The sequence below is a fragment of the Quercus lobata genome, chromosome 6, assembly GCF_001633185.2.
Source record: "Quercus lobata isolate SW786 chromosome 6, ValleyOak3.0 Primary Assembly, whole genome shotgun sequence".
Lineage (NCBI taxonomy): Eukaryota > Viridiplantae > Streptophyta > Magnoliopsida > Fagales > Fagaceae > Quercus > Quercus lobata.
Genome location: NC_044909.1, coordinates 7,653,793 through 7,670,261, shown reverse-complemented (window position 1 = coordinate 7,670,261; position 16,469 = coordinate 7,653,793). Strand labels below are relative to the sequence as shown.

General features: G+C 36.1%; 1 protein-coding gene across 1 annotated transcript; it reads left to right on the top strand.

The window, feature by feature from the left end:
- Nucleotides 1-5,810: 5,810 nt before the first annotated feature.
- LOC115950546 (monothiol glutaredoxin-S10) lies at nucleotides 5,811-6,623 on the top strand. Its single transcript, XM_031067735.1, has one exon. The coding sequence runs from the start codon at nucleotides 6,105-6,107 to the stop codon at nucleotides 6,411-6,413; it is 309 nt and encodes a 102-aa protein (XP_030923595.1). The 5' UTR covers nucleotides 5,811-6,104; the 3' UTR covers nucleotides 6,414-6,623.
- The last annotated feature ends 9,846 nt before the right edge of the window (nucleotides 6,624-16,469 follow it).

Genomic DNA, 16,469 nt, shown 5'->3' with positions numbered 1-16,469 from the left:
AAATATGATGATAGTGTTGACTTAGATAGGGTTGATTAGGAAATTTGATGAATATGATGAAAATAAATTATTATTTTTGGGTCATTTGTAATATATTATCACTTTTGAATTTAAGTAATTTGAATGTGTATGTTATAAACACATGCTAATTTGATTTATTTAGTTAGCTTGTTAAATATTATTACACAAGTGATGAATAAATTAGTCATTAGTTGAATATATTCAAAATTTGTAATGAATATACCCTTTATATATGTATACTTATAATTTTTTATAAATTTTATTAAGTATTTGTGTATCTTATGATACACAATACGATACGATACACAATATGGAAAAATTAAAAATCGATTTATGATACGATTCATGTTTTGACAACTATGTTCAGGAGTTCTATTCCAACATGCATAGATTTGATTATTCAGTTCCTCTCTTTGTTACTCGCGTTCGAGGTACGCACATCATGGTCACTCCGGATATTGTATCCGACGTGCTCTATGTCCCCAGGATAGCGCATCCTAACTACTCTAGTTGTAAGCGTCTTAAGACTGTGTCTAAAGACAAGCTTATATCTGCTTTTTGTGAGCGTCCCTCTGATTGGGGTAATTGTTAGTTCACTCCTTGTTCGGCCTTTGTTAAAGGTCCTCGGTTTCTTAACATGGTTATGACTTTTGTTTTGCATCCTTTATCTCATTATAACTCTATTACCGAGCCCCATGCTCGATTTTTGCTTTCTCTTTTAGAGCATCTTACTACAGATTTTCCCTCTCATTTTATTCTTTCCATCATAGATATATATAGAGATACGAGACCCATGATAAGCTCATCTTCTCTTCGGCTATCACGAGGATTTTACGCCATTTTCTATTCCTTTTCCTGTTTCCGACCACTTCCATATCATGTGTGCCATAGACGCCGCTACCGTTAAATGGAGTGAGGCACAGCTACGTTCGAGGCGATCCAGGACGGCAACTCCTCCCACTTCTTCTGTTGGTGGTGTGACTTTTGATGCGATCATAGCGCAGCTTCAGCATATGGATGCTCGCCTTGACACTCTCAGTGATGACTTGTGTCAGGTGAACACGTGTTAGTCGTATTGCCAAACGACAGGCTTACCTTGGTGGTTACGTAGAGTCTCCCTGTCCTCCTCCCAAGGCATCCGACGACGATGATGACTCCGACAACGACGATGATGATGAGGATGAGGGTGCTAGCTCACTCAGTGATGACGAGATGTCTACTTGATATACTTACCCTTTGTCACTCGTGACAAAAATGAGAAGTAGTTTTGGATATGAGAGTAGTCATACTCATAGGAGGAGGGTTAGTATAGGAGATTTTTGTTAGGGGGAGTGTTCATTTCTTTGAGGGATGTAGTGAGGACTTTATGTATCTATTTTTTTCCTTTCTATTTAGATACATTGTTCTTGTACCTTAGATCTTGTGATCATATTGTGATAGCAAACCTTGTACTTGTTGATATATATATATATATATATATATTTGAGGTTGTTATTACAGTTCTTTCACCTATCTTTACATGTGTTGTTTCTTTTCTTTTTTTATACAAATGTTTCAATTTTTCTTGTATGCAATCTTATATTTCTGTTTCACACTAAGATGCCTTGATAAGTTTTACTTAAAGTATTTCAAAACTACAGGTTGTCAAAGTTTACTTGCCATAAACTCCCTTCTTGCAAAGTTTTTCAAGAGTTTGTGTTAGGATAGATTTTATTGTATTCAACAAGTGAATATGAGTTGAATGATTTATGACTTCTCTCATATGTTCATTTGTTTATTATGATTTTGTCACAGATTGCCAAATGGGAGATTGTTAGGACATATGTGATTCAATGATAGGAACATATGTCGCTATTTTATGTAATTGGCTAATCCTTTAACAAAACGCATTTTACTTGTAATTGGGTAGATCTAGGATGTGTTTAATGCTTCCAGAAACAAGGTTTCAAGTTCAAGCGTTAAAATCATGCAAGTCTGTCCAAGAATCAAGTCAGAAAGTGTAGGATTTTAAAACTCGACAGCTAGCATCTATCGAGGTTTAAAGAGAGCTGTTTCAGCCCGAGACTCGACAGATAGGGTATCTGTCTAGATTTATGAAGTTCAGATTTTCAGTTCTAATTTTCATCCAATCCATGAATGTATGTTTGGGTTTTTTTTTCTCACAACCCTAAACATATATAAAGATTGTTTTAAGGGCCATCACAGCTGATGCAACTTAATGAAAAAGTTTTTCACAAGTATATTGTGAACTGGAAACATATGCCCTAGTTCATCTTTCTCTTGAATAAGTTGTTGTGTTTTGTACACCTTAGGATTTTGTGACCAAGCAATTTCATGATCTTCATCGTGTGATGAACTAAAGAACTTTGCAGCCAACATCCTTCTCAAGTTAGTGATCAAGTCGCATACTGGGATCCGCGCATCTATTGGTTAGTCACATACTGGGAGCCGTGCATTGAAAATGAGAAATTATCACTACAGAACAAGTCCAATTGGGTATTAGGGTAAGGGTTCAACTGTAGGTTGGTATAAGGTACTGGGATTCCTTTACTTGTAACTGCTTGTTTTGATAATAGTGGATTCTCGAGAGTGGTGATCTTAAAATCACCTAGTAGGGTTTTTGCCGTGTAGGTTTTCCCCATTCGTAAACAAATCATTGTATAAATTCATTTTTCGCTGCATAGTTTAGTTTATTGGTGATTTGTTTGTGCTACCACGTACGTGCTACCACGTACAATTGCATGTTAATTTGATTAATTAATAAACTTGGCTAATTAATCAATTACTTCATCACAAGAAGTCAATATTTTTTTGGCCTATCACCCTACCGCCACCTTAGGTTTCTTAGGTAGATGGTCGATCTTGTCCGACGGTTTCCTCTTTATGGACGGGTTGGATGGACCCATTCCCTCCTTCTTCCGTGCAGTCGCCTATTGCTTGATGTAAGCCCTCCTCCTTCCGTCTTCCATTTATGCATAAAGATGGACAGAAAGAGGGAGTTAGGTAAACTACCAAAAATTTTAAAAATAATAATAAGTATTGAGCAACGAACTTACGTCGGCGCGCTTGACTATCGTGGTGACGGGTAGCTGCAGTAGGTTCAGGACCCTCACAATACCAATGGATGGTGTTCAAAGTAACCAACTTCACCCACGTTTTGTCCGACAACTTAATCCTAAAGATATGCTCCAAGAAATTCCACTGCTTAAGAGTAACCTCTGGGCGATCACGATCTCCAACAAGAAGACGATTAGGATATCAAATAAAACAAGTAAAAGAAAACGAAGCTTAAGACAGACGGACACCTACCAGACAAGGGCATTATACCCCAAGTTTTGGCCATTGGCATGTACTCCTAATCGTCAGGGTGACACATCCAGCCGTCCCCTTGAAGGAAGAAGTATCGACTTTTCCAGTTTCTATTTGAATCAGGGGTCTCACACACTAACCAGAGTGACGGTTTCCTTGGTAGGAAATTATACATGCCCTTAGACTAGACAATCTCAAATGGACGTTAGTAGTGGAAGAACTCCTCCACCGTCATCCTGCGTGCCCCATTAGTAAGACCCCATATAAGACTTCCACGTCAAGGAAGACTCTCCAAGCATTCAGAGAGATTTGGGTGACGGCCAGTCCCAAGTATTGAAGGAGACAACGGTGAAGAGCACTTAAAGGGAATCTAAGTCCCGCTTTCAACATCTGCTTATACACTCCGTTGTCTTCAGCATTCTGGTAGTAGCACTTTTCATGTTTAAAGGGCAGACGGATTAGGATGCCAACGGGAATCTGGTATTTTTCCTTAAGAGTATCAAAGTTTTTTTTTCTTGATGGTAGAATGAAAGCCGTTTACCGTCCACAACGGAAACAGAATAAATTGCCTAAAGCCATCAAGACCTATGACGGACTAAGTGGGTTCGGCACTGCCTATATCTTCGTCGTTTGAGTCACCTTCTAATCCTTCCACGTCCAAGTCCTCATCCTCCTCCGTGGAAGGTGAGTTGGTGGATAGAACCCGTTCATCATGGGAGGTGCCGGGGTTATCCTGACCTAACGGATACACCTCATCGTAGCCCGCCCCTTTGCAGACACACAATTGATCACTCGACTTCTCACTAGACATCTGTCACCTACACATGATAGATAAAACTCCTAAGAATCTATAGGTCTAAATAGTGGATGGGCATGCAATATTTAAGAGAAAAGCAAAAAAGAGAGTTCAACATAAGGCAAAGGATACTTACAGTTGAATGATGCAAAAAGGGCAACGGAGAAGGCGTGGCGGACAATCACACGAAATAGACGATATGTCAGTTTCTGATAGGAGACAGTAGCGCTTTGACTGGAAATTTGTTGTGAAAAGTAAAAATGAAGGGGAAAGGCGACATATATATAGAGGAAATGGCACGGAAGATGAAGGGATGCTTCGATCTAAATAATCAACCACTAAAAATATGACACATGTCCCTCCTGCATTAATGACCCTAGGACTAGGCTATCAATCAAGGTGCATTCCCCAAGGGTTGAGTCAAACCATCACTCCATGAGCCCGTCTACCAAATTAGGCGACGGACCCATAAAGTGAGGGAGCATCTAGAGAGGATAAAATTGAGGTAGACAAATCCGTTCAATAAGGTTAATCGTAGGTGGCGATATTAAGGAAGTGGTCGGGTTATGCCCCGAACAAAGAGAAAGAAAAACGGACGAACCCTCCATAGTGGACGGGTTCAAATTAAACGGATGCAAAGGAGATGGTAGTTAAGCTACGAGGCATCTACGTGGCCTAAGTGGTCTCCAAGAAACCTCAAATGGAAACATCTTGCGCCCCACGATTAGCCCTAATCAACGAAATCTCTATATGGGAAGAATCTCGTAAAATACATGTATTTATGAAGATCTTCCCTATAAGGAAACGTCTTCTTCACCAAGAAAACCAAGGTCGGTTCTACACTACTATAAAAACCCAAAGCTCCCAGATATCAAGGTAAGCATAACTTACCCCAATTCTGGCACTCTAGAGTGGTGAACATTCTCTAACTTAACTTTCGGAGAGTATTTGGTCAATATCACACCAGTACTCTCTGTAAGGTTTTCTTCTTTTTTGTTGCGCAATTTTTGTCTAGAATACGTGAGGATTATGTACTTACTGACGATTTTCAGCATCATCAATTATGAATGGTGAAGAAAAAATAATAGATTTATGTGAAAATAACAAACAATTAATCACAGTCTACCACATATCAAATTATGAATGTTACAGAAAAAATTATGAGTTTTATAAAAGCGACAAAGAATTAATCACAATCTACGTAAGGTAACTATGATAAAAGTTATGATTTTTTATGGGATTTTAGTACTAAAATTGCTACCCACGTATCCTCACATCACAAATACCGTAGTCTAGGGCATTTTCTTTTTCTTTTTTTTCTTTTTTTTGGTTAAAATAGTCAGGGCATTTTCGTCCACACCAAGGTAGTGTACCGTACACTGCCTATTTTTTTTTTTTTTTTCCTCATGATCCACTTTCGGCATTTGGCTTATCTTTAGCTATTCTCAGATTCTTGGCACAACTAGGTAAAATAGTTAACAGCAAGCCACACAAGTCGCAATCATCCAGGGTGATTTTGTCTCTAAATCCAAATATCTAAAGGAATCTTCCCCTTTTCATTTCGTTTTCTTACTTTAGAATTAATTAAATGTATATTATGCAAATATATTAATATTATCCACCACCTTTGCTTTCCTAGCAGTTATATATAAGACCTTTGAGAGCTTCATTCAATCACAAACCAAGCCTAGCAACTACAACTCCTCACAAGCCTCATAAGCCAGCAGCAATATTTGCCAGATTCTCTCACATTCCCATCAAAATTTCATCACTTCAAAGTTCAAACACTACCCAAGATCACTAACTAGCTCTGTTTTGTGCTTTAAAGATCTTTGGTACCCACATTTTACACTAATCAGCACAACTAGTTACATTGAAAAGAGTCTGTCAAAGACCCATAACCGGCTTCAAAATTTTGGGATTAAGGTCTGATTGTTGTTATTGTTAATACTTGTTCAATCGTGGTTCTTGAGGCTCAATGGATCGCATTGTGAAAATTGCATCGCAAAAGGCAGTGGTGATCTTCAGCAAGAGCTCATGTTGCATGTGCCATGCAATTAAAAGACTATTTTATGAGCAAGGAGTCAGCCCAGCAATTCATGAACTTGATGAAGATTCTAGAGGAAGAGAAATGGAGTGGGCTCTGATGCGACTAGGGTGCAACCCTTCAGTTCCAGCAGTGTTCATTGGGGGTAAATTTGTGGGCTCAGCTAATACGGTCATGACCCTTCATTTGAATGGTACTCTAAAGAAAATGCTCCGAGAAGCTGGAGCTTTATGGCTTTAGCAACATTTTCCTTCACAACCCTAGTACTAAATGTTCCAAATAAGGTTAACTCAGTTGGTTTTTCTTTTCTTTTCCTTTTTTTTTCCCTACTTTTTTCACTTAGACCCCGCGGCTCCTGCAAGTACATTGTATGGAAAATAATCTATATGTAGAGTCTGAAATGTAGTTTCTATATGAAATTCTCAGTTTTACGTGAAAACTTGTATTAAGTGGCGCTTTTATTTCACTAAAAAGATATGAGCTTTAATTTGACATTACGTCTAGCTCCTGTGTTAATGAACATGAAAGATATAAATTAATAAATTTATTATCCTTTAACTTTCTTTTTCATATTCTGGGTACGACTTTTTTTATGCTGTGACACATAATAAAATGCAATCTATACGAGGGAGTGCAATAATAGGAGTTGAATACCATTGGTGGTAATTAATCATAGTGGTATAGAGCAAGGATGTCAATACCGTACCGGAGGCCGTACCGGTTTGGCTACCGGTACGATATATTTCGGATACCGGTCAATACCGGTATACCGTTTCGGGTTTACCGCTATTTTTATATTTATAAATATATATATATATATGTATGTGTTTGTATATATATATATATATTATAATAAATATAAAAGTTTACCATAAAACATTTCCTCAATTCAAAACTAATTATTCATGGTTTTAAACTTTTGTATCAATTAAAAGGGAAAAAAAATAAAAATAATAAAATAGAAAGCTTAAAAGTTACCATTGCATACTAAAAAAACAAATAATACTAATAAGTTAATGCAAATAAGTTACCATTCTTTCCTAACAAAAATTCAAAAATTACAAAACTTAAAAAAAAAAAAAAAAAAAAATTTATGTACCGGCCGGTATGCCCGGTACCGGCCGGTATTGCCCGGTATTGGCCGGTACGGCCGGTACGAGGCCGGTACAGCCGGTATTTTTACCGGTACAAAACGTAGAGGTTAACCGTACCGGATCACCGGCCGGTACGGTATATTCCGGCCGTACCGGCCGGTACGGTACGGTATCAACAACACTGGTATAGAGTATAAACACTTTTTTTTTAGTTATATTTATGTTGGTACTGTGAAAACGGAGGTGTGGGGCTAAATGGTGTGATTCTGACCTAGCTAGGCAAATGAGTGCATGTCACATAAGCCTGTGAAATTCCTTGGCAATTGTATGTGGCATAATTAGCCGAATTATTTGATAATATCATTTCGATAAAAAATGGATATATTCTTTGATAGTTATATAAAAGTGGATCACATTTTAAGCAAATATATTCTTATTAGTGTTGTAACATCAAGGAAGGTTTTAAGATGCTTGGGGGGGGGGGGGGGGGGTGTTTGTCATCAGGATGGTGTCACAGATTTCTGTTCCCATATTCCAAATTTCCAATAGCACCATGGTGCCCCTTGTTTTGGTATTCTAGAGGTGTTGCTCTATCTTGAGAATATTTGGGAGTTAAAAGCAAGTTGCAATATGATAAAGCTCCTTATGTTCCACCATCTCACTTTTAATTAAGTAGGTTGATTGCGCGGCCATATTGTCACTAAACAAAGGGATTCCTTGCATTTGTGGAGGGATTATCTTTGTTTAATAATCTATCTTTTCTTTATGGATAAAGTGCTTGCGGCAAGAAATTCGCATGGCCCTATATCTTAATGGAGTTTTTGTTCTAAACAGTCCATCGTTCTTTGTCCAAAGCCTTGGAAACCTTACTATAGCTCTATTGAACCATCCAAATTATTTTAGTAGGCCATATGCATGTGGTCTCAAAGTTTCTTATTTGAAATAAGTGTCTGCTACCCTCCATGCAAATTGTATTTTTTTTTATTAAAAAAATAATTTAATAGTTAGGAGAAGGCAATATATATATTATTGGTTGGACATTTTATTATCTTTAGCAAAAGAAAAGTTTATTTTTTGCAATATCCAGTTGATTGAATAATATTCATCACTTTTGGGGTCTTCTTCTCAAAAAAAATTTATTACAATACCCTGTATATATATGTAGCTTCTCTCACTCCTCTCATGCATAAGTTTATTTTTCAATTTACTTCTTTAACTTCCATTTGTACACAATATTATTATGGTTTTTCATCAAATATTAAATTCACAAAATGACTTCAATTGGAAAGTTCAAACAAATTGATCGGAAGTAAATGAAATGACTAAATTAAAAACACATTAAAATCAAAGGTCTGGAATGGTGTAATTTGTAATTTGTAATTTAGCATACTACTAGATCTAATTCTCTCTTTTTACTTTTTTTTTTAATTTTTTTTTTGAGATAGCCTATCTTCTACATTTTTTTTTTTTTTTTTGCCTATCTTCTACTATAATAATATAATAAATTATTAGTAATCTGAAAAATTAAATTATTATAAATGGAGAAATTATTTATTCCTAGAAGCTACAAAAAAGATTTAATATAGATTCATATTTTGAAGTTTTGTGTTTAACTCCTGCACATTATGAGTGGAATTTCTCAAGTAGTATTTAATAGGACAACAAAATGCATGAAACCTAGATGTTGGACAGATGCTAATTGACTCTCATTACTTGACGGAGTTAATCACTCAAGTATTTAAAGCTGCTTTTAAGGGAATTCTCAAGTGTACTTGGAGAAAATTCAAGTAGTATTCATCCTGAGAATAAGCTTATTAGATAGACCCGCACGTAGTATCACACTTCACCGAAAGATCTGTCTGTTTCACGAATGAAATTGATTTGAGAATGTAAAAGAAGAAGAGTTTCAGCCACCACTTTGAGAATTCGACTTTTGGGGTATACATCCACAAAAGCAACATTGATAATGGAATGGATACTATAACAAATGCTGAGACAATCAAGCCCTCCTTACACCCCCATATGCATGCTTACCTCAGCCGTAAAGCCCATAGAATATTTAGGTTCTCATTTTGTGTATTCAAAAATACAACTATATGGTAATCAGGACTTTTCTGAAAATCTGTGGAGTGCCTTTTGCATTAGAAAAAGCAGCCACATCCATAACAGGACCACTGGACTGGACAGCAGTTAATTTTTAAGTTTCATTATGTCTCTTTTGGATTTGTTTGTTGTATTATGGTAAATGCTACATCAGTAACATACCCTTTCATTGTTCAATAAATATTACAAATCTAAAGATTATTCAGTGTCTCTTAAATCCAATAGATAAAATGTTAATAATGAAAGGATTCATATTTCCTGTTCAATATGCTAAATTGTCCTGGCCTTAATTAATTAGAGATTCATCACTTTTTTTCCCTTTTCATCTCCTATCTAGAACAGGGAATGAAGCACAAGTATGTTAGTATATTTGCATATGTTTAAGTTAGGAATTTGACCTAATTCCTAGAATTTGTGATTAGTAAATAAAAAATAAAGAATAACATGCAAAGAACAATCACAAGACATAAAAATTACGTGGTTTAGCGATACTCCTACGTCCACGATGCTATAACGATTTTCAATATGTCATAGAAAATAATATTTATCGCTACGTTCACGGAGTTATAAAGATTTTCAATATGTCATAAAGAATAATATATAGGCGACAATGCAGTACAATGATACAGCAAACCCTAATTCTGAACAACATATATATACCCCAAACAATGGGTTCAAAAATGGGCCAAAAAGTTCTAAGCCCAAGCCTCTACTTCATGAACTAAGCCTTATCAAAAAAAAAAAAACCTATTTAAAATGTAAAAATTCCAAGTCGGGTTGCAACACAAACCGAATCGAACAAAAAAATAAACTCTATATAGCCCAATAGTTTATATTTATGGCATTCCTACAAAAAAATAAAAGCTTTTAGTATTAACCCTGATTGTTGCTTGAATCAAGGCAAATCAATTAATCCTAGATTCAGGCCTCATAGGTCAATTGTTTTAAACATTTATACATAAAAACATACCGTAACACTAAATACTGAGAAATACTGAGATTTCATCATTTAGAACATAGTTTTTTCTGTATTCCTTTTGTTATTTACACACAAAAAATTAAAAGATATTGCTTTCTTTCTGAAAAAAAAAAAAAATATATATATATATATATATTTATATCGCTTTAATCACTGGCCTAGAAGATATATATATATTTGACTGTTCTTCGATAGGTACACAACAATCACACACTAGCATTTTTGCAATCTTCAAGTGTTGCTTATGGATATTATGTGGCCAACCTGAGATGCCAGTGAAAGACAAAAAGAGAGCTAGCACAAGAAAAGGAACGAAAAATATAGAAAAGGAAGGTGAGAGTGATACTTCAACTTTTGGTGTCACTCTTGTATTCTTCCATTGCCAAAAAGCTAGATAGGTAAATATTCACTTTGTCTATAATGTGATGGAATTGATTCTACTTTATCTTATAACAGAGAAAGTCATTACTACCCTTCCATAATCTCATATGCCTTTTTTCTTTTTTCTTTTTCTTTTTAATAATTTAGTCACATGAAAAACATTAACATTTTACGAGTGATTAATATAGCTTTGTCTTTGGTAAGATATATATCAGAATAAAACTCCATATCTCCTCTCTATATCGAGTCATCGGCCCAAAATTACCAAATTAATGTTAGAGATTTGATATGGGCTTTATTAGCTCATTCATCCAAGATTGCCTTCTTGATCCAACATATACTTTGTCCTGGACTTTAGCTAGCGTGTATTATTGGGCCGAATCTGCTTAAAAGCCCAAAGTTTCCTTTTAGAAATTACCAATCAGGCGGGTTGGGCTCTTTGTCCACAAATTCTTCACTTCACAAATTGGGCTTACAAACCATATTTTTTCTACGTCACAAATTGAGCTCACAGCCCATAATTCTTTTGCTAAATTAGGTAAGGCTCATAACCCATAATATTTCTTCTTCTTCTTCTTCTTCTTCTTCTTTTCTCTCTCTGGAAATCTATACTAGCACTGCCCTTAGCTTGATCACACTACCCCAAAAAAACATCTTTATCATCAAATTTACTTTTTATGTATGTCATTAAGTAGTTTATTGTCTCCATTTAGCCTCAAAATAATTAGTCTAGCCTAGATTTGAAATTTGCACTTAGTTAAAATTACTTTAGTTACTTTTTAATCATGTTTATGTCATCTGTCATCTTGTATTGGTTCAAGTCCTCTTTGTTAAGTTATTATCAAATTCTAAGCTTCAACTCGAAGTCAAGCTCAACTCAAAGTCAAATTGAAGCCTTAGTTAACCTCGGAATAAAGCATAGGGCAAAAAATTTTCACAACAAAGTTTAGGTAGCATGATGTTAATAATGGGTAAAAAAAAATTTATATAAATGGAGACTTATATGAGAATCAATAACAAATTATTACCTCAATTTTGTTATAAAATTGTTATGAAAAATAATTTGATTATAGCACTATTCAATCTTAAACTTGTGAAAGTTTAATTTTTAATTTAAAACCACCCAAAGCAGGGTTTGATATATAATTTGGCAAATGAAAAAAAATGGGGCCTGAGTTACCATGTCCTGATAAATTCTCTCAAGACAAGAGACTCCAACAACCTGCATAGCTAATCTAGCCATCACCTTCGATAAGGTCGTCACACTTTTTTTTCTTTTTGTTTTTTATTTCTACTTTATTATAATTATATATTTATTTAATGTGATATTTACTTAAATTAAATAACCAATCAAGTGGTATTAATTGATCTTAATTTGCACAAAACGATCCACCTGTCAGCTGCTCAGAACAGAAATTTCTACTTCGTATTCTGTGAATGATTTTTTTGATTATTATTAAGGTGACGATAATCTCAATGTTGGTCCAAACCTATTCATCTTCCAAGGACGGCATGATTAGTATATTCTTTATTTTCTAGAAAGATTAATACTCAATGATTTCGTCAAAGATCATTGACCTCTACTTATCCAAAAAAATAGATCATTAACCTTTATCACATCGCCACGTGTCTGTTAAGAACTGGATGGACGGTGGTCATGAACACCTCTAACTTACCACGCAAATTTTGCTTTATAACAAGGTATAGTATAGTAGCTAGAATTTGGCAAAAGTGGGATGGGGTGGTAGATAATTATCCCATACGGTCTCATTCATTAAGATGCATGTACTCCCCACCATCATCATCGTTTATATAATTTTTTATTGATTAAGTTGCAAACTTGATGTTTGATACTTGATACCATTGAACAACTTGCATTAGATCGAAGAAAGGAAATAAGTGTGAGGCATGAATGTTCGCCATGCAATTACCTACTCAATTCAGTCGTTTTGAAATTCATGTCATCTACTTGACTCGGCCATTGTAAAGCTAACCCATCAAATGATCCTAAATCGACACCTAATAACCTCAACACAAGAAACTAATAAATGCATGAACCGAATACTTTGAAATCAACGCTAGATGTTACCAACCATTATTTCTTATAACTCACAATAGCAAAAATTAAGGAAAACCATTTTTCACAATTAATTTCAAGAAAACAACTTTAAAAGCAAAGAGTGAGTAGGGGAAAAAGGTATGTGATAAAACTTATCTAAAAATCATATCGATTTCTCATTCAAATATCAAGTAACAAGCTTAAAGTATTGGCGCATTGGTGGACACTGCACCGATGTCCTTTAATTGACTCTTTATATGTATCTTGAAATCTATTCTCCCAATCAAGAGTAAAACCAACTAATTTTTTTGGATGCGTTGCTACAATTTTTGGGTGGAATGTAATTTTCTTTCAAAGGTTGTTTGGGTGTGTTATATTCGATTTCTCTTTCTCTCTCTTTTGAGGAGTAAGTGAAAATTGAGAATATTTGACTTGCAGATCTAACTTCACAGATTTGTGGATGAAATGCCAATAATAGACCATATGATTATTGGCATGCTACATGAGATTTCAAACGAACAAGGATGGTGACTTGGGTGAAAATTTGTGTATTGTCTTTTTAGAGGAAGGCAGACTAATAGAGTGATGGAGGCAACACCATATAAATATGCTCTGTATGGAAGAAAGTACTTTTCTTCTCCAACTATTAATTATTGTGATTTAATTTTAGAGAATATATATCAACTCATTCTTCCTCTTTCGGCCGGTATGCAATAGCCCAATATTATTTTTTTTTTTGAGAGAGTTTTAACCTATAACGTCCGCTCCTGATGATAGTTCTTTATCATCAGATCAAGATACCAATCAATTTTTGGTGTAGACAGGGATTGAACCTCAAATCTCTTATTCAATCATCAGAGACTTTACCAGTTGAGTTGAGTTAACTAAAACCTACCCAAAATTAATTGTTAATAGTTAATAACTCAACTTTCTCCATGGTTTACAAATATTTATTTATATCCTTTTACTTACATTAAAATTGATATCATTGGAAGCACTTAACCACCATAAAGACCAAAAAAACAAAAACAAAAACAAAAATGTGGAAGCAAAGCACCTTAACAAATAGAACAGGCATCAATAGAAAAAATATCTCAAAACAGAGGTGACAGCTAAGTGGCTACACAAACTAGCAAGAAAAAAAGTGAGATGGAACCTGAGTTTCAACACGCAACCCCACGCTCCAGAGAAGAAGAGGAAGAGCTTGACAGAAGCACAAAGAAGTTCAAAGACAGTAGTGGAGATAATCCTTTCATTCCAACTCATGGCCAGGTTAGTTACAAAGATAGTCTTATTGGTGATATCCCAGGAGCCTATGCTCAAGCTTTTAGCTTTGAGAATGAAGAGGCTCTTGAAGCAAAGTCTGACTCTGAGTTAGAAGAAATTACAGAAGGTCTGGTAGAAGTTAAACTTACAAAAGAAACTAAGAACCGTATCAGGGCACCATGGGCCAAAGCTTTGATAGTGAAAGTGTTTGGTAGAACTGTTGGATACAACTATCTCACTTTCAAGATCAATGCCATGTGGAAACCCACTGTTAGAATGGATTGTGTAGACTTAGGCAAAGACTTCTTCCTGATAAAATTCTATGACAATGGGGACTATGACAAAGTTTTACGTGGTGGTCCATGGTTTATTGGCGGACATTTTCTGGCAATCAAATCTTGGGAGCCATATTTCAAAACTTCAGGGTCCGTTTGGATTGAACTTATTGTTGCTAAAACTGAAAATTGAAAACATTATAGCAAAATTATTTTTAAATGTGTGAATAGTATCGTGGGACCCATTTTTAATATTTTTTAACCCGTGAACAGTGCCAAACAGTGTATGAACAGTAATCAACAGTGTGTTGTCCCCCTAAAGCAAAAACGATGCAGGAAAAAAAAAAAAAAAAAAAGTAAAACGCAAAACGTGAACGCAGGTTTCAGCTGAAACCAAACGGGCACTCAGAGTCTAGTTTCTCATCAGTGGCTGTCTGGGTTAGATTTCCAGAGCTGCCTATTGAGTTTTATGACAAGTCAGTCCTTATGGAAATAGGCAAAGCCATTGGGCCAGTCCTTAGAATTGATTCCTATACAGCTTCTGGTTCAAGAGGCAGTTATGCTCGTTTGTGCATACAAATTGATCTTAAGAAACCACTAATAAATACCATTAAAGTGGGACGGTTATTCTAGAAAGTGATGTATGAAGGATTATCAGCTCTATGCTTCTGCTGTGGTAGAGTTGGACATAAACAAGAAGTCTGTGGGTATCGTGTACAACCCGAGAAAAGCACCTCTTCACCTAAATCACCGTCTATGCAATCAGAGAAGAAGACTGACCAAAAATTTGGGGAGTGGATGTTGGTAACTAGAAAGAAACAGCCAATCAAGAATGAACGTGTAAATACACCCAATCAAACGAACCAGAGTAGTTTGTTAAATGCAAAAGGAACTAAGGGTATTTTCAGAATCCCAAAAACTAGCCTGACCACCTTTAAGCCAGACAGATGGGACGGTTAAGAGTAAAGCCAAAAACTCAAGGTCACCCCAAGTTAAAAAAAGTTCCAATACCAGAGAAACCAAGTCCTTAAAACGCTCCAGTCCTGAGCCAAGCACGAAATCATCCAAGTCCACTCCTTCAACCTCAACTTCTTCTTCCTCCAACTCCCTCCATGGACCGCTCCAACAGAAGGCCACCACCTTTCCCCTCCTCGGGCTGGGCAATGTGGCACAAGAACAAGGCAGTAGTTATTCCAGACGAAGTAATTGCTCAGATTCGGTCAACTCCCACGATCACAATGGGCGGAACCGAGGAGAATCTTTGCACAGCATGGAAACACATATTTCCAATCACTCCAGAGAGCATGAGAACAGGGAATCTGGCATTGGATCACTTAGCGTGGGGAACAATACCAAATCCTTGGTGGAAATTTCTCACAGACATGCCATTGATCTCGGAAGTGGAAGCAGAGGCGTTAAACAAGCTCAGGCGGCCATTAGTGCTGCCCCACTTGGACGAATCGAGTTGGCTAATACAGGAGAGAAAAGTAATAGATTTCAGGGGTTCAGCAACAGCGCACCTGGGGAATTTTCCCACGTTGAAACTGTTCCAAGTGCTCAAAACAGTAATGAGTTACGATCTCCTGGTTTACTGTAGAGAGGAAGTGAAGGGGATACTGAACTACCTAACAGTATGGAAACCAGATTGGACAGCTTCCAAAGACCTTCTCCGGAGGATGGGATGGAGCATGATAGCAACATCAATGATGGGAACTAACCCAATGGAGATTCCAAATAACAATTGCTCCCAAATGAATGTTTTATTGTGGAACTGTAGGGGTGCTCTTAATTCGGATTTTAAGAAGAGAGTTTTTGAAATGACTTTTAACCACTTTCCATCCATCATGATCATTACTAAGACCAGGGTTGGAGGTGATAGGGCTGCTAGAATCTATGAGGATCTCCCTTTTGATGGTTTCTTTGTAACGGAGACCATTGGATATGCAGGAGGATTATGGTTGCTATGGAAAAAAGAGGAAGTGGATGTCTTTGTGCTGTCCTCAACCAAACAGGAGATTCATGCCACTGTTAAGGTACGTAATTCTGACCTTACTTGGCTTATTTCTCCTATTCATGCTAGTCCTAGATTAGCTGAAAGGAAAATTCTATAGGAAAATTTAACCCAAGTTGCTCAGTTGC